Genomic DNA, 24,486 nt, shown 5'->3' with positions numbered 1-24,486 from the left:
AAGGGTATCTTGCAAATGAGGGAAGGTATGATGTATGATATTGTTTTGACAATATGTGTAACACCAATGACGCTACTAACACCAATCAATGCTCTTAATGCATGTGGCAATGAAAAATCTGCTTTCATCGCACCACAAGTCACAAATATAGGAAGAAAGAAGCTTTTACCAAAGAATTGAAGCTTTTTAACCAATGCAGATCCTAGTGGAGGTCCTTCTGGAACAGCCAACCCCAAAACAAATGCACCTAAGATAAAATCTTGGTTTATGTAAACTGAAAGCCAACCTAAACTAAAAACCATAAGAATGATAACATAGATGTAACTATCATCCACAGGTCTTCCTTCTTTAGTATGTCCGATGATCCAAAACATTATAGGCCGAAAAACCAACGGAACAAGGATACCGAAAGCGAACAATGATATTCCAAGAATCGCCATCTTTTTTAAGTTATCTTGATACATCAAGACATTACTAACGGCTCCAATAGTTGTTCCTAGAATGTCGCTGACCAATACCGACGATAATGCCAATCTTCCGAGTTCAGAGTTTATGATTTTGAGTTCCTCAAGGAGGGAAGCAATGACTGCAAATGAAATGACAGTATGTGCTATAACCACCTTAGGCATTTCTATATTTAGTTCTTTGAGATGAACATCTATTGTTGAAAGCATGTTGGCTTCAAATGTGAAACCAATAAATAAAGGTACAACCAATCCCATGATGGCAATTGTCCAAGCTTTCTGTCCTGTTCTTGTTACCATGCTCAAATCCATTTGCACAGCATTTATGAATATGAAAAGTGCATAACCAATTGCTGCTATTGTTGCAAGTGTATCTTGACTTCCATATGGAAACAACATCTTCTTGTAATGGTCAAGTGCTTCTATCTGAATAGAAGGGCCTAGAATTAGGCCAGCCTACAAAAACGTACACAATTTTCAATATATTATTACAAAAAACGACAGTTAAAAAGGAACAGAAGCAAGTATAGTACTCACCAATATTTGTCCAATAAATTCAGGGAAATCCAAACGCTTTAATAAGAAATTGCATATTTGTGTGATAGCAAAAATCACAATCACTTGCAACTCAAACACAGGTAATGAAGACTTCGATGGAATCCTTCCATTAAGTTGACCACCCCATAATCCATCTGAAACAATATTTGGTGGAGCTGCAGAACAAACATTGAATGCAGTGTGATTGATTCCTTGAATTGCAAAGTATAAGGTCTCATTTGCAGTTATATTTAAATCCATCTTCCTTCACAAATTAAGTTTCAATTCAGATATAAATAAATATATGAGAATTAAAACTTAATGGAAGGAAGATGATTCAATACACATATTACAAATATGATAACTTTTTGTTTTTTCTTTTTGATTTGAATATCAGCATGATGCAGAGTTTATTATAATATACTTGGATGTTATTATGTGTCAAATATGTTAACAACTAAACAATTAAATTTGAAGTTTGGCCAGAGAAATAACAACAGTATTCAATCCTATAAAAAACCATGTTTAGACTTATTTCAGTAAGACAGAACATTCTTATTTCATATTAAGAGCATAACAATAGTTGAGAGCTTAACATAGTTGTATTCAATTTTCAATTTTATACTATAATTAGATATCTTATAGTTACAGGTAATTTTTTATGATTGAGAAAAAAATAGACATGTTGAAGTGTCTTTTCGCTTGTATATACTAAAATTAGACATTTTAGAAATAAACACTACCACTTTTAGAAACAATTTCTTAAAATATGCTACATTTACCTTATTATATACAATTTCTTAAAATATGCTACCTTTACCTTATTATATACAATTTTTTAATCTTAGCGTCGTTCCTGGGACAAAACTCCACAAATTGTTTTTCTTTTTATTTTTAAATTAAATTGAATTTGAATTTTTTATATTTAGAAATGCTAAAGTGTGCGAGTGATTCTTCGCACAATTTGCACGAACAGTTACAATTGCCGTGATAATCCATTTTTGCTCTTGTAACTTTAATTTGATGCAATATAACATTTATTTTAATAATAAATATCAATTTAATTTTGGAAAGAAACATAGAATTTAATCTAATTCTAACGATTTATCTAATAGTAAAAAAACAAATATTAGATCCACAAATTATAAGTTTGAATTTCACGTCATTGAACGAAGATAAATATATTATTTTAAGTGCCGAATAATTTCTAAGATTTAATCTAGTTTGGACCAACACATCATCTCCTCATCCTATTTTTTTTTTTTCATAAAAAAAAAATATAATTTAGTTTCTAAAAAAAAAATAAAAGCCTATAATTTTAGTCCTTAGCAAAACAATGTAATTCATATCTCATTCTCTTTGAAAATTGTAAGGATTTATTTTTACTTATTGCTAAGGATGTAATTATCATTTATTATTATTATTATTATCAGTAACCTATTTATCAATTTTCAATTATTGTAAAAGAAATAATTATCTTTTTAATGATTGCCATAAATATAATTCACTGAAAGGTTATGTTGTCTCGATTTATTTTTCTTAAAAATTAAAAGTAATTTTTGTTTTTATCAAGAACAAAATTGAGACTTATAATTTTTCTTATAGACTAAAATCTATACAAATATTTATTAGTAATTTTAAAAAATGACTTTGCAAACATTTTTCTATTGCGGAATAATTTAACTTAATTTTATTTTTGTAAGGAATAATTTTTTATTTATTTGAGAGTAAATTACATTTTATTTTAGCAAAAATCATAGAAGGCTATTCGTGCAATTCACTATGATGGCATGTTGTGTCATATAGTATTGCTCTTTTATACTATTTTATTCAATTATTGGAAAGTTTATTTATATGTTATTTTTCTACTTTTTATTAATTGATAAAATTTGATTAATCTATAATAAATCACTAAATTGTGACTTTGTTGTATATTTTTTATTTAAATATCTTTTATTTGGGATAAAATCAACGCTATTTCTTTCTTCTCCACTTATAGTGTAGATACACAAAAATAATTAATAGATCTTTTCACTAAGTGAGTCCTATTTATTAGGGGTGTTCAAAAAAACCAAAAATTGAACCAAACTGTCGAACCGAACCGAACTGGTTTTGAACTGAATTGGTTTAAGAACCGAACTGTTTTCGAACTGATTTTGTAAAACTAGAATTAAACCGAACTGGTTTTTCAATTCAAAAAACCGAGCCAAACCAGTTTTTGTTAAAAAAAACCGAACCGCATCAATTTTTATTTCAAAAAACTTGAACCGAATTTTTTTTAGAAGTAATTAGGGGTGATTATGTAAATTTTGGCCTATATGAACAAAAAAAATTAAGTTAAACCAATTCAATTTGGTTCAAAATAATAAACCGATGCACCACTTTTATAAACTGGTTCGGTTCGGTTTTTTGAACTGAAAACTGGTTCAGTTTGGTTTTTCCAAACTGAAAATCAGTTCGGTTCAATTTTCAAACGGTTCTAGTTCAGAACTGAACTTTGCCCACTCTACACTATAAGTGGAGGAGAAAGAAATAGTATTGCTCCATTTTTATATTAAATTTATATTAAATTTATATTAAATAGTATTTATATTAAATTTTTGAAACTTTTTCACATACAGAATCCGTATTGCTCCATTTTTATATCTGTTCAGTTTCCTATTTTATTTCACGGATGTAGGACATGCGACAATAGTAATTTGAACGGCTGTGATTTAAAATGTAAAAGTCATTAATATGGATACATAAATCTTTTAAAGTATTGTGTCTATACTATAATAAGAATGGAGAAAAAATATGATCGGCTCTTTCAAAATACTATAAATAGTGGGAGAAAAAATAACAGTTCCTTTAATAATCTTAATATGGTTACATATATCACTAAATTTGCGAAGCGCCTTTTAATTACGGTGTTTTGTTTTTTACGAAATTAAAGAAAAACTGCTTTATTTATAACAAATCACTTTTATTACCCATTAGATTGTGTCGTGATGAATTATTCGTCGGAATTTTTAGTGGTATTCAGCGTTACGCTATTCTTGTTTGTGGAAATTGTTTGATTTTTTTTTTTCAGAGATTTATTTGGATGTTAGCCGTACCTGATACGGTGACGACTATTGCTTATTTTATTTAAATAATTGATATCAGAAAAATTGATAAAAATAAATTAAATAATATAGATAATTGAGATAATGAAAGATTACATAAATTTATATGATCAATTAGATAAAAAAAACTAACTAATGTAAAATAACTAATTAGATGTGGTAATTAATTGATGAATTTAACTAATCAATTTAATGATCTAAAGGTTATTGTTTGTGTCCAAATTTGTGTGAAAAACTTTTTTCTATATCTTAATATGTAGCAAAGGCCTTCAACAAATGCATTTATTTATATAAATAAATACCAAAATTCCAAAACTGGACAATGAATAAATTACATTTCATAAGGAAAGCACGCAGTTTTGCATCTTTCCTAGTGTTTGCTATATCAAATTGGAACCCTACTAGGTTACCTGCAAAATTTGTATACATTTTGTATTCGCAAAAAGTGGCATCGACCTTGAGCTTCACCCTGAAAAATGGATCTTACCCTGGTGGCAGCCATAAATACTTGAGACAAAAATATGAAATAGCTGACACTGACAGGAAACCCTACCAGAATATTGGCGACATGCATAAAAAGTATTCCTTAGTATTTCAACAATATTTGCCTAGCCATCCTTCTCCATGGGGGTTATGTAACTTAGAGATGTACAAGTATGTGATCAACAAATCGTGAATGTTGCATTAAAGTGATATCCACTCACATTAATCTTCTTGGCTATTAAAGTAAACTTCCAACATAGCCGAGATGCAGAAGGTGGCTTCAAAAGTCTTAGGATTTTTTTCAGGTCCATCCACAAACCATATGAAACAAGAATGGAAGCTATGAGACAACAGGTAACTGCCTCTGCTGTTTTGGCATCATAACAACCAATTGCAGCACACCTTGCTGACATAACTTCGCTGGATCTTTGAATATAGCAATCCGCGGCTTATCATTTTCCGTTATTGCAACAAATGCAATGCTAAATGATTTGCCTTTATCAATTGCAAACTGCCATTCTCTCAAGGTTATGTGGAACCAGTCTTTTCTTGGAGACCTGGTTGCTTTAACTTCTATAAACTCTTTATTGGTATCCTCTCCAATGACCAAATCATATGGAAGTCCTGTTTCATTAACTTCATTAACCCACCTAACGGCAGTGCTTCCAAATTTACGAGCAAAGTGTTTGTATGCAAGAGACTCGCCTAATCTGCCAGTTACATTTGCTTGTGCTGTGTCAATTGTACCAATTTGAAGTCGATCTCTCGTGCTAAAAGCTGGCGAACTGAAGTGAGCTTCAGCTAGAGATTCATCCATATCCTCACCCAAACTAACAGTATCAAATTCGTTATGGTGAAAATCAATCTGCTCAAAATCACGGTAGGATTGATTTTTCATGTTTTCTTTTTCATGCAACACTAATGACACTGAACTTGCTGCTGGTGGATCCTCGATGATATCCCATTCAACAGAAACCAATCCTTGTTCAGAACCAACTGGTGGAGCACTAATGCCTTCAGAATTATCATCATACTTCACTTCAGTAATGCTACTAATCTGGGCAGGTTTGGTCTTGAAACCATTGGCACGGGCATAATTGAAATCCGGTGCAGTTTTCCAATCAGCAGGTGGCCAGTTTGAGCACATTCCAGTTTTCCTTCCTGGAAATATCTGTTCATTCGTCGATGGAACATAATCTGAAGGTTGAGATATTTCAGCCTCTAGAAGCGAAGACACGGTAGATAATGCCCAAACAGGTTCTTCATCTGGAAGGTTCGGCACCTTTCGGTTATTCAATATTTTTTCAACATCAGATTCTGGAATGTATATTATCATATGAAGGAAATCAGCCAAGCGAATTGAACAATCCCCATCAATCCCATCAAGTAATAAATTAGAAAGCTCCATAAACAAGAAATGGTGATCTGCTTCTTGGACGGTGTACAAAATGTTTTCCTGCGAAAAACACATACATACAGACACACACGTGATATAGATATAGGTTCTGAAGAGAGAAACTTATGCAAGGAAAAGTTATGATTTGAAATACGTAAGCTAAAGGGTATAACAAATTCGTTTTTCAGGCACAGTAATTGCTCTCGATACATGCAAAGAATGAAATAATTAATTCTATAAATATTTTAATGATGCAGTACTGAAATCTTCAAAATCTCTTGAATTATTAATGATGAATTGAAAATCAAATTGTATGTAGGAAGTGCTAATTGTTAGTATTCCTAGTCAATACAATTTCCTAGACATTGAATGTAATTATTGCAACATCATTATAAGTAGGAAGGTGTCTGATCTCTAGACACACAAGAAACACATAAATTTACTCATATTTTACAAGAAGTATCACCCAAAAAAGGGACAGTAGTTAAATTCTGAAATTTCAAATTGAGAATAAAAATTATTAATAGTTCAAGGAAAATCTAGTGTAGGTGAACAAAAATGATATTTCAAACTAAAAGTAGCCAGTGGTTTGAAATATTCTATATTTGAATCAAGTGTACACTTTTCCTGAAGTTTGTTTTCAGTTTCGCCATGGATATTCATTTAATTAATGAATGCAGCTATTCGACAAAAAATTTGCGAATACCATTATACCTGTAGAAGACAACTACATTCGACCCGTTTCTTTGATACACTGTCACAGTCCTTTATAACATTCCTGTAGAACAGCTTCTCAACCACAATGACTTTAAGATTACTTAACATACTGAAGCCAGACTGCTTGAGTTCAATGTATTTATCATAATGATTTTTGTGAATGTAGCGCTGAGCATATGGAAGAATCCTATTGATCAATGATTCTTTCAAGCTACAATCAGATAGACCATAATATATTGCCTCACGAGTTACCACCTGCATGTTGTCATATAGCAATAATGTAACATCCACAAATTATGTGAATATCAAATTTCTCATTCTCAAGTAAGCAAACTTAAACTAATTCCTTTGTATGACAACAAATCTGCTTATAAATGTGTCATAATCCTTTATAGCTCCACTCCTAGACAAATAGGATAAGTTAAAAAGTATAATTTATTTGATAAAAAAAATGTATAATTTATTGTTTTGCACCACTCCAACTCTGCCTATACACTTCTGTTATTAACTAAAAATCTGAAATGTTTTAAGAATGGGTGTTGCAGTAAAAAAACACAACAATGCAATTGCTTCAGATTATTTTACAACAAGAGAAAAACGAAAATACAATCATCTGTCACTTTTTCAATTAGTTTGGATAATATTTTAAAAAATAAAGTTGTAATGAGTAATTACTCAACACAATCTCCTGTGATAGATTAGAGAGAAAGTAACAAGTGCTCTTTATAATTGTAACCAAGTGCAGATAGCTTCCACTATACAAAACATCTCTAAAAACATAAATCACTTTTTTAATCTTAAACAACAGAGGCCCTTAGTTATGTCCAAATTTTCACTTATGTTTTGTAGGAGTTTATTAAGGGCTCTAATCAGTTTGGAAAGGTTTGAGAGGAAGAAGGGGAGAGGGGGGAGATGAATAGAAGACTGCTAGAAAATTCACCTAGTTTGGTCACCAAGTAGGTGACAAGTACTTTTCAGATTATGTTAATCAAAAACAAAAAGTTGATCCAAAGATTTCAGATTATGCATAAAAGTGAATTTCGGATCATGCAACACACGTATCATCGTTGTGGACTAATATTTTCCCATGTTTGGTAACTAATATAATGAAATCATGTATTTTTCCCGACTTGCTACTTGGCCAAGAAAGCAAGTATTTTCATTTCATAATCACTTGTAAGTGGTTGTAATTAACAACCAAAGTCAATGTCAGGCATTGTTGGAGAACATAGTCATACATCCAAGTCACTCCAAGTTGATTCCCATTTTTAAACTATAAGTGTAACTAGATCATCATACAATCAAGCATAAAAATGGGTAAATTTTTCTAAGAACAAAATATGGAATGAAATAGAAAATAATGACATGTGCATGACTACAATGAATAAATAAGTGCACAAGAGAGATTGATCATACCTCTGAGATAGCTCGAATACCTAAATTTTTCATGAGGAAGGAGAACTTTTTTAACACCAAATTTTTATTATCCTCAGTTACTTCACCAAAATAAAGAAAGTCAAGGTTATCTGAATGCTTAAATTCTTCTTTCAACTTCTTATCATCACACCAGCAGACAAGACCGAAGGAAGGATGCAATGAAACCCACTTATCTTGCACAGTGGGAAGCACTGGAAATTCTAATTTTGAAAGACATCCTTTCAGATATACGACATCCTCAACACTCAACAAACCAGAATTTAGTCCATTTGCCCACTTGAGGAAAATTTGAAAAATCTGGAAAGAGAAAAGAGCAAGGTAAGAATGTTTCAGGGAAAAGAAATCAAGGCATAATTTATTGCTCATGAACTTACTTTATCTGCTGCTTGTGAAGGCAAAGTGACTGTTGATAACTGCAGCAAAATTTGAATATAGCTGTGTAGAGGAGGTGCCTCTTGGACCCCACACTCATCAACAAAGAAACTACGAAGGGTGGGGTAAATATTGCACAGTGACCTGTTAACTGGGGATTGAGATGAGCTGCATTGAGGGTGTAACTCCTCCATCTTCTGAACAGAGCCAGTTGAATCATGCCAATAGACTTCATTGGGATGCACCAAAGTCCCGCAAACATCATCATCGTGACTTTGGACAGATGAGTAAGGGATAAATATAAAAGGTCCAGACATAAAATCTTCCACGGTTTTCTGCTTTGAAGCTGCCATTTCTTTCCAAATGAAACTGTAAAATTCGGACATTTGTTTTATGCTGGCAAAATGAAAACTTAGAGTCAGTGAATTTGTGTAATTTTAAAAGGAGAAAGAAAAAATAAACACAGAAAATAAATGTGTAGCCAAGTCAAACACAGCTACAAATGTGTGCAGAAACTCCTCTTTTTGTTCCCTACAGCCATGGATAGGATACACCAAAATTAAAATGCTAGCATCTATGTAACTATGGTGGTATTCCCATGCATTTGCACCAAATTTTAGAAAAACAAAGAAAATAATTGTAAATTACAATTAGGCGTGTCTGTGAACTGTCTCATACAAATATGTATTTGAAATGAACACATGACACGACTAATATTTCAAAGTGTCCATGCTTCCTAGACTGACTCCCATTTGTCTTGAATAAATAAAAAAATTCGGACATCTAAAATAGGGATACGAGTATATGCTTCCTAGACTGACACCCATTAGCATAAATAGGGAAACCATGTGTAATGTAATAGGGAAATTATAAACATCATAAAAAATGGAATGAGAAAAACCTCACGTTTTTATTTTTTGTACTAAATGGCATACACGTTTTATTTTTTCTAGCATTCAATCTCTTATTGGGTGAAATTCAGCCCCACTATTTTGGAAATGGACCCCACATAAAGTGTGGGACCCACATGAATTTCATCCAATTAGAGTGAGTGTTAGTAGAAAGAGACTGGTAGAGTGAGTGTTGTTAGCACTACTCATAAACAACCAAAATCATGAGTTCAAAAGTACTTGAGACGGTCTATATTATCATCTCTTTCTCTATAAACTAGGAACTGTATGAGGACTCAACCCTCAGAAGTTTGGATTGATCAATGTCACCAACAAAACTGATAATTTTATGAGTTTTCAGCTCACATAACATAACTTGAGACTTTTTACTTGTCGGGTTTATCAAATGGAAAGCCAACAGACAAATGCTACAGTCGTAGCCCAAACTTTGTTCTTGAGGAGGCAGTAAAGATTCTCCTAAGTGTTAGAGTAAAACCATTCATGATATGCACCTAAATCTAGCAGCTTAAGCTTTTAGGATATCAGAGAACCAATGAAGCGATTAGGAGTTCAATCCTTAACACCTCATTCTTCTAACATAAAAGTGGATATCTGCACAATTTTAAAACCACTACTAGCTTTGATCTAACATCTTAAGCTTTAATCATTGACAAACTTTAGAGAAAAAAGGAACAAGAAACATTGGTTAACTAAAGCAATGAAAAAGAACACTTCAAAGTGGTCACCGTGTCTGTGTTATACATATAGCCAAGATAAATAATCCTTGGATACCATCTACCACTCCTCACAGCATTACTCCTACAAATTTTTATACCAATGCAGATGAAAGCCAAAAAAACTACACAAGCCATAGTTTATTATTGTATCGAAAACAACTTGATTTTTGAAAACATTGATTCTCTGTTATAATTTGGTGTTGTATTAATCTTATATGGTGTACGGTGCTAGGTAGTTAATCCCAGATAGCGGTGCATCGCGGCCAACCCCAAAAGTGGGATAGCGGGATAGCGCGTTCCGGGATAGGCGGGATAATTGCTATTTTTTGAACAAATTACGTGAATAATATTATATAAACCTATATTTAATGCAAAATTAACAAACGACTCAAACTCTGAAACATTCATAATTAGTAATAAGAATCTACAAGTCTTACTCTTAGTCAAAACATATAACGAAATACCAACAAAAGTTAAGGAAATATAGATGATGTATATTAAAGTCTTTAACACAAAGTAATAAAATAATTAAATATTAAAATTCAAATGCATGTTCTAGCATAAGAATCAAAGATAAGCATCATCTTTATTAGCATATTCTACTTCTTCTTCTTCTTAGGTGAAAGTAGAAACAATAAAACAAAGAACGAAGAAACAGCGGGATATCGCTCAGGATCGTGTTTCACGCCGTCGCGGTCAGGCACTATACCACACTGGGACAGTGGGATCTCGCCGGGAAACGCTGGGATTAACTACCTAGGTACGGTATACCCACCATTTTGTCATTTTAAAATTAGTCATATCATATCCAATTTCCACGTCAAATTGGTGCTGTCTAGATGAAAAAAGTGGTTACTCAAAGCCTAAAAAGTACATACCTGGCCTTGAATGAAGTTTTTGATGATTTTCTCCAGGCATTAAGAATATCCAAAATGTCACCAAGAGTAACTCTAGTCTTCAACCCAATATCGTTTACCAATCTTCCGCTTTTCACCTGAGCAATAATAACAATAATATCAAGACCCACTGCCAAGATTCACTTTTTTACAAACAAGAATGTTGTACTATTCAAAATACAAATACACACACAAACACTAATGTAAGACAACAAGAACCACAAGGAAACACCAAAAACTATTAAAATTTCTAAAATAATCAAAATCAATATTAAGCTGGAATCAAGACAAATAATGTACCTTATATTACCAACCCTAAATATAGCAGGATAAGCAACCCAAGCATTCGACAAACAAAATCAGAATTAAAAATAGGAAATAAAGTCCTAATCAACTACAGATAACAGCTCCAAGACCAAAGCAAGCAAACCATATTGATATTTAATCTCTAAATCCCGAAGTACACTCTAATTCCCAATTTGCAATCACACTATAAACTAAAAAAAAAAAAAAGCAAACATTAAAACAACTTGCTTAGCGTGTATCGCACAATGTACAAAAAAACTAACCTTTGGAACAGCATATGGTGCAAAAGTTCCAAGGATCGTCCTAACTGCTTCACAATCATAAAATAAATCTTTAGGATAGTGTAGCTCATTATCCATGGTTGATACGACCCATCGGATATCACATAAGTTAGATATAAATGTAGACTTAAAGGGATGGCCATCTCCAACAGATTTAGAGTAGAAGAAACCTTGAGCTTTATCACTATAGCAAGCATCCCATAATGTATCAAGAACCTCCAAGAGGTACTTACAATTTTCTTGATCGCCACTTTTAGACAATAATGATACTAATTGCACTATTTCTGGGGATTCCCAATCTTTAACTATTGATTCAGCAGAAATTAGACCCCTGTCCCACATCACCTGCTTAAAAGCAGAATCATGTATTTCAGCAACACTCTTATCCACCTGGACTATTTGAGTGAAATCAGTGATCCCAATTTGCTCAAAAAATTCCCTCCACATGATTAGGGAAGATGAAACTGAATCATTTACTGGGTGTTTTAAATAGCTTATGTCCACCTCATGCCACCTCATATTCACAGCATCTGCCAACTTTTTTGGAGTGACAGGATTCCCAAATCCAGTACAGAAATGTATTGGTACCTCAGCAGGACGTTTAAAACCACATTCTGTCAATAATAAAGCTTTACATCGCAACTCTGAGATTATATGCTCCCTCTCAATTAAACAATCAGAACAGGTAGATTTCAGGTGCAGCATTACAAAACATATATATTCTATCATCAACATTTTGTTCTTTCTTGCCATTGTTTCATCAGATAACACAGGTAAAATATGCAACTTCACAACATCATGTGCAGACAACTGTTGAACACCAATAGTCTGAAGCAACCGAGTAACACTGTCCAAAGAAGTCAAGTTTGAAGTGCCGGAAGCCGCAGAAAGAAGTGAAGGACTTACAGTCCGTAGTTTAGCACATATATTAGGGAAAGCTTCAATCTTATACTCACCATCAAATCCTGTGTTTAAAGTATTGGACTGCAACCATATAGTTCCTTCATCTACTGAACTGTATGTACCATCTGAAAGTGGAATAAACGGTGTTTTTTTTAGTCTTTTTAGAATATCCTCTCTTATTTCAGAATTGATTGACATTGTGCCAGATGAATCAAACATCAAAGCATAGAGTGTATTTAGACAAGAAGCTAACCAACTCATATTCATTGATATCATCCCATTTGTTGTGTAACACAAAGATGACATTAGTCGAACAAGAACTGTAGGACCAAACTCCTCAATCCCTAGTGCCCTTGCAAGCGTATCAGACAATACTACATTTTTATCCAGGTATCTGAGCCCTAGGTGTTCAAAAAGTACATTATCAGGAAGAAGACTGCGCACCTGCTCAGTCCAACCTCTCAATACCTTGCATGGAGGGGTCCATCCATTGTTGTCACCCTCCACGAGTAAGCAATTCATTATGCGTAATTTCGAAATAATCAAACGAGGGAGACTGGAGAAAAAACCATGCACTTCCCCAACTAAAGGAATGAAGCTCATGAAAGCAGACAATCCCTTTCCAGGCTCACTCCTAAAACAGGGAAGCTCACAAAACTCTCTCACTGCTCTGACAAACAAATTAGGATATTCTGACAACAACCATTGGTTCCATGGACTATCTCCGTCAACTTCCTCTCTAGATGAGGGAAGAACAAAATCACCTTGAAGAATAAATTTCAGGCCATACGTTCTTAAAGGAAGGAAAGCAAAAACTGGCTGCTGATCTAAACATGGACTATAACCATTGTCGGATTCCTGCAGTGTAAATGCCATAGATATTTCAGTTGTTTGTACATCAGAGCGAATGGAATTTGTCTGCAACTTCTGAGATACTACAAACCATGTCATTTTCTCTTTCCCATGAGAAACCTTGATTATTCCATCTCCCAAAATTTCTTTTTTCATAACAATAAGTGTATCATTGAGCAAGTTTCTTAACTTGATACACTTAAGGCGGTGAAGGAATAGTAACAATGAAGGATGAAGATCTGAAAACATAGTCATAATACTATTCACGACAGTTCCTTCTGACAGATGAGATTTGAATGGAAGCAGAATGCATGTATTCCAGGGATTATCACCATATGAATCAGTACCAGTAAATGCCATCCTCCCAAACAGCCCAATATCACATGGAGGAACTAATGTGGGCAAAACAAAACCAATCTGGCCTTCACTAATATCAAATTTAACATGAAAACCGTTGGAATGAATCTCTGGAGCATCTGTGATCTGCAGTGAAACCAACCAAAGTAAATAAAACTCATTATGTGAAAAAATATATCAATAGAGGTAAATACTTGTCATGACAATTCTACATAGACATTGCATAATCGCAAAATCATTTGATAAAAACATGCATCAATGAAGTATAAAAGCAGACAATCAGAATTGTTGTGTTTGATTAAAAATACTAAACACTAACTATTATTTAAACAAAAACTGAACTAAACTCCTAATCTTAATCAACTAAGGAAACAAATCATCGTGATTACTAGAGTCCTAATTTTAATTATATTACAGTAAATCATGAAATATAGAAAAAATATGAAATCCATTCCTAAGAGATAATCTAAGATATTTCGAATTACTCTAAGATACAGCCCAAATATAATGATATATTTTTCATATATTCAAACAACACAGAAGTAAAAGCAACGGATCACATACAGCTTGCAGAATCATATATATAAGGAAGGATACAAATAAAAACAGAGTACCATCAAATACTACAGATAAACAGATGAGTAATACAGCATAGGAAAAAGTATAAGGGTGAAACGAAAATAAGAAAGAAAAAAAATGAAAAATTACAAAGATTAGTGTAGGAAATAAAAGCAGATATTTTCAGAACTACTGGATCAAACATGGAAACGTGATCCTGCACAATCCTGATGTTTTTGGTTTTTCAGCATTCAAATTTGAAACAAAATGGTATTATAAAGAAAAAATCAAATTAAAAGTTTCATCAACATACTCGGAACACAGACTTGAAGCCAATGCCTTTCTTCCCTATGTATCCAGTACTGGACCCTTTCTTTGTTGAATTTCCAACATCGCAAAGTGCTCTCATATTTTTAGCAGAGAATCCTTGCTCATTATTCAATACAACAATGCCAGAATCTCTAAGAATAAAAGCAAGAGTCGGCTCCACATTCTCTTGATAATTATTATCATCTGCATTTTGAACCTAAATAAAAAAAGGAAAACTATTAGATACATATGCAGAACAATAAATCTCAATATTTATCCTCCTTACCAAGAACCAACAACATGCAGAATTTCCAATATTCAGAATACATCTTAAATTTGAAAGATTTATTAAAATCATACCTACCTGAACAGTTCAAAATAATACAAAGGATTTATACAGAACTCCTATAAGATTTCCGCTTTCAGTTTATCACTTTCTGGCCCCGAATGAACAATATTCTAAAAATGGTGATATGACAAACATTTTCAGCACATCACCACTTCATTACATTATAATTGCCCCTTACCACCAAAATACACCTTCTTAGGCAATGTTATTAAGATGTGGATCAGATAATTGAAGTTTCAAGATTAACACCTTACATTTTCAATACATGAGTTTAACAAATAATTAAAAAAAAGCCATGACAGATTCAAAAAACATTCTCCATTCTCCCTTTATTCCTAAGCACAAGAAGAAAAAAAGTTAAAAGAATATCCTTACCAATTCAAGAATAAAATGTGAATCTTGAGAATATAGCTCCTGTGAAAGACAATGCAGTGCTCTCCCTAACCTAGCATGTTGCTTCTTCAACATGCAACTCTCAATATCAGAAAGACTAGGATCTAGCCCAAATTCATCTTGCCTAATAGATTGAATGACCAGAGAAGAATCAATATCTTTGGCATTTTGAAATGAATCTTTTAGGTGGCCAATCATAGACTCGTCCATAGATTTTTCTCTATCAACTGTTTGACTAATTTCAGTACACCTTTCATTGAGCCCACATGGCACAAGTGATGCAACCATATTTACTTCAGGCACAAGAGACTTATCAAAGATATCTTGATCATGCTTCAGTCCTGCACTTATTTCAGTTTTGCCATCTTTTAAGCATGAAACATGAGCACAAAACTGGTCAGGAGTGTTGTTTGAAATAAATGCATGGTAATCATTAATCCACTCGGTAATACCCAGAGACAATCCTACCTCATGAAGCATGAGATGCTGCTCCATGTTGCTGCATTCACATAAAATAGCTGCAGCAGCATCCTTGAAAGCAGATTGCATCCCAGAGAGCAACACTTTAGAAGCAAAATTACGAAATTCAGCAGGTAGATAACCAAGACAATCAAGGACAAACCTTGACAGAATTGACACTGCCTTATTCACTTTATGTAAGTGGTTGCCAAATGCACTTTTCATTTTAGTAGTTGAAACTTCAGTTAAAATTTTTGTTTTACATAAAGCTTCTTCAGAATGGAGAACATTTTTATCATCACTTACTACACTATCTTCCACAAAGTTTTTAAACATGTCTTTAAATGCATCACAGGCATGAAGCTTTAGAAGTGACAATGGAACATCTTTTTCTCCGCCAAAAAGTGAGATCAAAGATAACAGATTAACTGCAGTTCGGAAAGAGGATCCTTCCTTTGCAGCCTCAAGGAAAGAGTCTGAGGTCGCAGAACGATCTATTCGTATCACCTTTCCATCTTTGGTAACCAAACACAATAATTCTTTGGTATTTACGTCATTCAACAACCATGATATAAGCGAACCAAGGGTGGGTGCAAACATAAGATCCCAATGAGACCACTTGCTCAAGTCAGACAACATTGGGGACTTAAGTAATACTTCAATTGCCTTTTTTGATGTGATAGTTTCAGAGTTTTTTGACGTATGACCCATTTCATACCAATCAGTGGTGTTTCCAGACGAATTGTTATCTCCATCAATTAAAGAGTCTATCATGGTTGCAGAAAATACAACGCATTTTGAATTAACCCTAGATTTATGCTCTCGAACAGTATCCAGCAGATCCTCAACAGACCCGCTCTCCACAATTTCAAAACCAATTGAAGGAAACTGTCTCATAAGCAGCATGGAAATCATCTGATTGGTTACTGTTTTATTCTTCCACAAACTATCAAGAGACTGAGATACTAGAGCAGCCAACTCATTTGAGGATATGCAGGCCTTGAAAGAGGAATTTTTGCACATGCCACCATCCAATACTTTGAGCAGCTCAGGAGGCAACAGGTGAACATAATTCTCGAGGAATGATAAGAAATCCCCATGACCAAGAGCACTGAAGTTCTTCACACCAAACTGCTCAGTCAACCAAATTTCACAGTTGCAAAACTTCCTCAAAAACATAATTTTAGATTGCTCCTGTGAGTCACTATTTCTATATACTTCATTATCAAGGTCAAAATACATTCCAATTTTTCTGATGGCATCTTCAGCAGAAATACCTGTTTTAAATTCCACAATGTCAGAAAAGATTGCATAGGATAAGGAAATTTGAGAAGAAAAAAGTAACACAAATAATGCTTGTACACTGGGTATTTTAAAACAGAAGAAAATAAATATCTAGAGACAGAGTACACATCAAACTTCAATCATGGATACATCACTAATATAAAAATATAGGCAGTAGGCCCATAAAACTCTTATATTATGTTATGATGCAATTCATTTTCATAGCGAGCCTAGTGGAAATCCTTTCAAAAGCAATGTAGTAAATAATCATGTTTGCCAATGCTTCAAAGGCAATTAGACTCACTTTTTGTAGTCTCTGTGCCATCTTTTGTTACCAGAGGTACATTTTCCAAGTTGGGTTCAACATCTAAGGTCTCATATTCAGAACTCTTGGTTGGTGAGTTAGTTAATTCACTATGGTTGAAAGTTTGGAAGGTATCATAGATGCTATTCCACATTCCAGATTTGATAGCTGACACCTACAACATTTTTAGAATGATAAATTTTCAATAGATGATATCATACAGCTTTAAAAAAGCCTATAGTAAATACATCAAATCAATATGGAAACTATATAACCAAGAAGAAAAGCTCACAAATATAAAGAAAAGTGAAGGTAAAATATATTTATACAGAAAAAGGGGCTATGAATAATAATGTATCCTCCCTGACCATAAGAAAGAAAGAACACATCAATAATCAATATTAAAGAGCTTTTCAATCATCAATTCCGACAGCCTGAAAAATCCTGAAAATATCAAGTTCTTTTGCACTAAATGAGGTTCGCTACATGAATCAATCGACACCATAAAAACTTGACATTTGGTCTAAAGATACCATTTACCGCTAAATCTCTCTAATTGGTTTGTCCGGTAATTTTCATTGATCTCCCGACTGCCTCAAACTATCGGGTTATCATTCATCTGGCAAACCCTCCTTACTATTACTTCTCCATATTAGAGAGAGAGAGCATCAAAGAAGAAGGGATATAAACTGAATCTGTACTGTCCATATTCAATGGTAAATTGTATTACGTTGAGTATACTATTACATAAGCTTATCATACACTCACAAAGACTATCCTACACCAACTCTGATTGGTTATAGTTGCTATGTAGTTAGTAGCAGATAGTGTAGCATAGCGGTATGACCGCTATGTCGAAGTCTAGGCAAACATTACAAGCAATTTATACCATACACATATAGAGCCTAAAAAATAGAAAAATGCTAATACTTAATACATATTCATTAGTCATAACTTTAAAATTCATTGCTACTAATATTTCAAATATAATATAAAGCAAAATAGAGGACTGTAAACGCAGAAACAAAAAACAGAGCACAATAATGGGGTACTATGAGAAAGCTTTGAGAAGAAAGCTTTGTTGGTAGGGACGAGAACAGAGCAGGGATGAGAAGAAAGGGACGAGTTGAAATCTCTGCTTTGAAAAGAAAGCTATGTTGGTAGGAGAAGAAAGGTGATGAGAAGAAGCTTCAGAACATAGCTTTCAAATAGAAGTAAGGTCCCGTACAGTTATTGAATGTCTATACCCTTTCTTATTTTATTTTTATACTTAAAAATAACCTAGAAAGAAAAAGACAAAAAAGAAATTAAAAAACCCTAAAACATTTTAAAAAGTGCGGGTATTTCTGACTTTCCATCCTTAAACTACTGTAGCGTTTCTTCCCTGTGTGTATTCGTCTTCTCCCACCCGCGATTGCACCGCGAAGAACACCGCTACAGCCGCAACTCTAATCCGCGCCGCAACACCGTTTTGCGTAGCGCAGGACCGCCGTGATACAACGCTGCGATTGCGGCCACGATGGCTGCAACTGACTACATAGTATAGTTGTCATAACAAACTTTTCACAGAGTGACACATCAGCTACTTATATTCACACACTCCAAGTCTTTCTGTACAGATGTCCAAACCACCAAAAGCAAGACACTACTTTTCTACAACTGGAGTTATCCCAATTTGCACTACTTGTACCTGTCTTTTCTTGTGTAACCACTTATGAAACGCAAAATTCACATCTCTGCGGCACTAAGTTCGCTATCTTAGTCCCTTTTTACCAACCAACATTCAGTTCCATACGACATTGTAGATACTAGGTCTTATAGACATGTGGTAAAATTTTCCTTTAAGATTGAGTGGTACTTTTCTATCGCATATTCCTCCATTTTATTACTAGGATCCTAAGGTAAACATCACCTTCTATAAGCTTGATGCTCAAATTTGTAGCATTAGATCAAAATCTAACATCCCAACCATTCTCAAAATGTTCAAACTTCTAACCTAAACCTAATTAGATTCTAACCTCCTAATGATGATCATAACAATTCCGTCCTCAATTATAAGTAACAACATAAGGCATGGAAACTGTGCGGAAATTATCTTCTCATCAAATCAGAACTAACAAAAAGTAAATATGACACTTTTGGGGGAAAAATAGCATTAGCATTAGCATTTAGCAATAAAGAAATGAACTAGCAAGAGTAGCATTAGCTTAGCATGAAATGAAACAGAACAATATAAACCCATTGTGTGTTGGGGCCTGCGGGAAACTTCAAGCCAAATGAGCATTTGGCAAACAAAAATAACCCAACTATTAACAACATCTACTTAACGTAAATGAAGAGGAGGTTATGTCTCAAATAAAGCTTTTTAAGTACATGTAAATTCAACTAATATACCATAACAAAGTAACATTAAATCAATAAGTGAGGGGGGATAATGAAGTCTGACAGAAAGAAGCTTACAGCAGCATGTAGTAACCGAATTAAGAAGGGATGTGATACGAACGTTGTTCGGATTTTCCTCTTTTGCTTGGAATTTACTCCATAGAATTGAAGCATCCTTTCCAAAACCTACACACACATTGCGATATAGAAACTATGTTATCAATCAAAAGCAAGTATGCAAAAAGAGCTTCAAGGCTACTGCAAAGATGAATAATAGTTCATAGCACGGTATCCTTCTTTCTTAAAAAAAAATCATTAGAGAAGAGAGAATGGAGTACAGGATAATAGAATAAGCCAACCTATGACAGAAAAAATGAGGATGTGAAATGGCGATGAGCAAAAATCACATAGAAGCAAAAACACCATTTCAATGCCATAACAAAGTTAAGGGCAAAGAGACACCTACGACGATATGTGATCTATTCAATCAAAAGCAGCAAAACATAGAAGCCTTTTTTAGTGAAAAAATTTACAAAGCTAAGAGGTCTTTAAATAGGATTCACATACTTAAGAGGAAGGTCATGAATTTTTTAGTAAACAAAAAAAGAGCATACAACAGTAACAGAAAACAAATTAACTGATTCACCGCTGCATGCCAAAATTCAAGGCTGCTTATTGCTAAGAGTCCTAGAGAAGGCCAAGTAGTTGTTTTTAACATGCTGACTCTTTTATCCCTTTAGCATCACATAAAGCAAAGTAAACGACTGAGATTATGGGATTTTGCAGATATCAATTAAGGCACTGAAAAACATGCCCCCAAGTCGCGAATAACGGCAGAGGAAAACTTAAGGCAACAAACATGTGGCCCTCTTAAGGGGAAGAATCTCAACCAGCAAGAGGAATGATTACCTTATGGTGCCTTGGCATTAGTGAGTGCCTTAGGAATGCCTTTTGGCACAGATGACTAGAAAAAACTTATATCTAAGAGAAAAATGGAAGGAAAGACGAAATACTAAAAACATAAAAAACTCACAATTCCCTGGGATCAGAATCACAAACAACAAATATGAGTAATCTTTCCAATAGGATTTTGGAAAAAAACAGAAAATATGATAATGAACCCTAGGATCCATAGCACGTTAGGTTGCTCTCAACTGTTACCAAAGGACACAACCTTCAAGCCATAGAAGTGCTTATAAATTCAGCCCTCAAGCTTTAAAAAAACCACACAAATTCATTTTTTCAGCTCATTATCATATTGAAAAAGATAAGACTCAAATAAGCCTGTCTAAATGGATACTTGAACATAAAAGGAGAGATTAATAACTAACCAAAAATGAAATATAAGATACAATGGGCAAAGCAATGGAGCAACAAGTGAAATCAAATCTTCAAAATGTGCATTGTCATAATTATCTAGTGAAAATTCATAACAGACTAACAAAATGAACCTATCTCCAGAGAGAAGCAGGGAAAGATTATTGCTATAAGTATATCATTATCATCTCATTTTAGTGATCAGATACCTACCTCAGTCACCTTGTGTTCCAAACATGCTTCCTTCCAGGTTGAGACAAACATCTGCAAAGAATCACTAGTGATCGAAAGATATTCATCCTTATTATTTGACGCCTTGGTTGTGTTACCACTCTTGATTGGGGTTGTATCAACCTCAAATTTGTTATTCTTATGCAACTTAGAAGGTGGAGATCTTGTAGAAGTTACATTTTCAGATTTTCTCTTTTTTCTAGGGGGATCAGTAAACCCCTTCTTAAGGTTGCTATGAGAAAGGGAGTCTCCCTGCATATCACCCTTAAGGCGTGCCCTCTCTTCAGTTGCGGATGGGTAGGGACAGCGACTAACTCGTTCTGAACTTTTGCCAAATTGAGATGATGAGTTTGACCAGCTGCCCTTAATAATGTTATCATTCTGATCATTATCCGTAGAATAATCACTATCTTCACCTTCTGAGCTTGACGACATAAACCGTATATGCTTGCCGCTAAAATACTTTTTTACAGAAGAAAACGACTCAACACGCTGAGTAATGGTGCTAAAACGCTCATCTAACTGCTTTTTCTGAGAGGAAGAAATTGGCCGCTTCCTAAACTTGTCACTTTTTGATCTAAATGTCCTCAAGCATTTCTCAAGTGTTGAATCCTCTGACTTTTTAGCTTCCCTTATGGCAGCTATGTGCATTCTGTGATCACAAAAATTAGTAATTAGGATAAATAAGATGGCCTATTCAAGTCCTAATGTTAATCTTGCACATAACAGTGTTTGAGTGACTGAATGTTTGACTGACTAGGAAAATAGATTGTTCTTATAGTAGAATGTGTAAGTGTGGAGAGAAGATAAGGGGATATTTTATGGGTCAATTAAAGCTAAGGAAAGGGGGGTATAAAATGAATGATTCAATTGGTAGTAGGTTGTATCCCATCCAGGAGAAGACCGTGCAGAAATTACCAAGCAAGAGGCTACTCTGAACTGGCTCTCTCTCAATAGTTATCAGACAAATAAAAAACACACAGCGCCTCAAAATTGGAAGGTAAGAAATACAATAAATATAAATTCAATATCCAAGAAAAATGTTTTAACTCAAATTGACCTTAAAAATGTAATAGCAAAATAATCTCCCTCCCTCACCTCCCCTGCTACCCAGAGAAAAACCTATTCCTTTGTGTGTGTGTGTGTATTTGGCGTGACATAATAATCATATACACTCAAGTAACTATACTTGAACTGAGGAATCTATGTGCAGGCACTGAACAATCTTTCGTGAAACAGCTAGACAAGAAAATCAAACAATCTTCCATGCAATCAGCTAGACAAGAAAAAAAATCGCAAATTATGCTTTTATCAGCATTGGTACTATTAATAATAAATATTGATCCACCAAATCAAATATGATCTAAGATGCAATTCATCAACAGCTGTAACTTCACTTATTGATTTAGCATTAAGTCAAATCTCTTGCTCCTAAATAGATTTCATAAAATCATTATCACATAAACATCTTCATTCTATTAAGTTATCTGCATCTTTCTAATACTATAAACAATTACACACCCTTTCCAACAAAATATGCAAGAGGAACAAGACATAACATACCCCAAGCTCTGAATTCGAATCCCAAGCCATTCCCTGCAATTAACCGACCGCTTCTTGGCAATGAAATCAAGTAACTCCTCAACCCCGATGACTGCTTTAGCTTTTGAAGCATCTAAAAACTCGCTCAAAAACTGAATTATCTCCTCGCTGGTTATCTTAAATACTTTGGTCACATCGGAACGAATCAAAAAATAATGAATAACTAAAGGGTGGCGCAACAAAGGACCCAATCCAAGCTCTTCAAAGCTATCAACACCCTCGTTATTGCATATTGCCACTTCTAAATCATATAAAGAAGTGATCCTTCGAACCCCAACAAAGCAATGGACAAAAGCATTCACCTACAACATCAACCAAAACATAACATAAGATTGAACTAACCATTTTTTTTATTAAATTCATCTTTGAATTAAACTAAAAACAAAAACAAAACAAAAAAACAATGCTCTGTTATGTTGTATACCTTTCCTTCAGTTATCATAAGACGGTGAAGTGTTGGAACCTGCTGCATTTTAATTCCTAAAGAGTTCCATGAATCAACTTGGAGCATTAAGAGAGCGTTCTGGGAAACTTTCCAGGCGGAGACGGAGTCTCCGGCGTCGAGAAGGTCGCGGCAGACTTTGGAGGAAGCGTTGTCAGCCATGTCAATGGCATGTTTGGGATTTTGCTGCCGAGGAGCGGAGCTGGACGGGTTTGGCGGCGGAGGAGTGGGGCCGGGCTGGTTTTGAGGCCGAGGAGCACAGCCGGGCGGGTGTAGCGGCCGGTTGGCATAGGCGGGAGGGTTTTGCGGCGGAGGAAGGAAGGCGGAGGGGTTTTGCGGCGGAGGAGGGAAGGCGGGGGAGTTATGGAGGGGGAAAGGCCATGTAGTGTTTGGGAGATAGAAGTTGTGAGGAGGGAAAGATGCGCCTGCTTGGAAGAACATGTTAGGGTTTGGGACGGTTGCGGGAGGAGGAGGCTGCGCTGGCGGTCGGGGGCCGCCGGGGAAACGGTGAGGGTACATCAGCGTAAGTATGGAAGAAAAAAAAAAGAGCGAAAGCAGCAAAGTAGAAAGAAAGTATAGCAGAAGCAAAACGAGGTTTAATAAGAAGAGAAACGGCGTCAAAGTATACTGTTCAGTTTACTTGCTGTGTTGGTCACTCTATTCTAATATGTATACAAAACAAATATTTGTTACATTGTATCGCTATTTTTTATTTAAAAAAAAAAAAAAAAATTTCAATCTACGCTTTTGGGCGCAAATCTTTAGTCCCCAAGAAAAAAATATTCGAATTAATTTCTGATAATAATTGTAAAAAGAAGATATATTAGTTCGGTAATTAAGTTTTATCAAGTTTTTTATATATTCTTTTGAAGTATAATGGTGATGTTGTCAATTATGTATTTATAGTGTTAAAAGAATGTTTCGTAAATATTTAATTATGTAATATATATATAATATTTAGTTTTGAAATTAAAAAATAACATTGAGAAGGTTATTTTTTTTTTTTTTAATAGTAATTAAATTTGTGCACAACACAACTACGATGTTTCGAACATGGAACATGATATGCAGTTTTACAATATCGACATTAGTAAGCTGAGTTTAGAGGTGTAAGTAGACAA

The 24,486-nt window shown here is 34.3% G+C and overlaps 2 protein-coding genes across 2 annotated transcripts in view; both read right to left on the bottom strand.

Moving 5' to 3' along the window:
- LOC101488998 (cation/H(+) antiporter 4-like) overlaps window positions 1-1,409 on the bottom strand; it is a 3,054-nt gene extending 1,645 nt beyond the window's left edge. The window contains exons 1-2 of the mRNA XM_004504376.3: window positions 1,002-1,409; window positions 6-920 (exon numbers count right to left, since the gene is read on the bottom strand). Of these exons, the coding sequence (XP_004504433.1) occupies window positions 6-920; window positions 1,002-1,262 (1,176 nt within the window). The 5' untranslated portion in view covers window positions 1,263-1,409. The remainder of the gene's footprint in view (window positions 1-5; window positions 921-1,001) is intronic.
- Window positions 1,410-4,372: 2,963 nt separating this feature from the next.
- On the bottom strand, window positions 4,373-23,997 carry LOC101515132 (protein NO VEIN). The gene is made up of 13 exons (XM_004504293.4): window positions 23,348-23,997; window positions 22,885-23,225; window positions 21,304-21,973; window positions 19,852-19,959; window positions 17,392-17,566; window positions 15,327-17,080; window positions 14,607-14,819; window positions 11,606-13,861; window positions 11,019-11,134; window positions 8,516-8,909; window positions 8,121-8,438; window positions 6,702-6,959; window positions 4,373-6,047 (listed from the first exon to the last, which is right to left on the bottom strand). The coding sequence occupies exons 1-13, from the start codon at window positions 23,882-23,884 to the stop codon at window positions 4,932-4,934; spliced, it is 8,256 nt and encodes a 2,751-aa protein (XP_004504350.1). The 5' UTR covers window positions 23,885-23,997; the 3' UTR covers window positions 4,373-4,931.
- Between the last annotated feature and the right edge of the window lie 489 nt (window positions 23,998-24,486).

The sequence above is a fragment of the Cicer arietinum genome, chromosome 6 (genome assembly GCF_000331145.2).
Source record: "Cicer arietinum cultivar CDC Frontier isolate Library 1 chromosome 6, Cicar.CDCFrontier_v2.0, whole genome shotgun sequence".
Taxonomy (NCBI): Eukaryota; Viridiplantae; Streptophyta; class Magnoliopsida; order Fabales; family Fabaceae; genus Cicer; species Cicer arietinum.
This window is presented reverse-complemented; position numbering and strand designations above follow the sequence as displayed.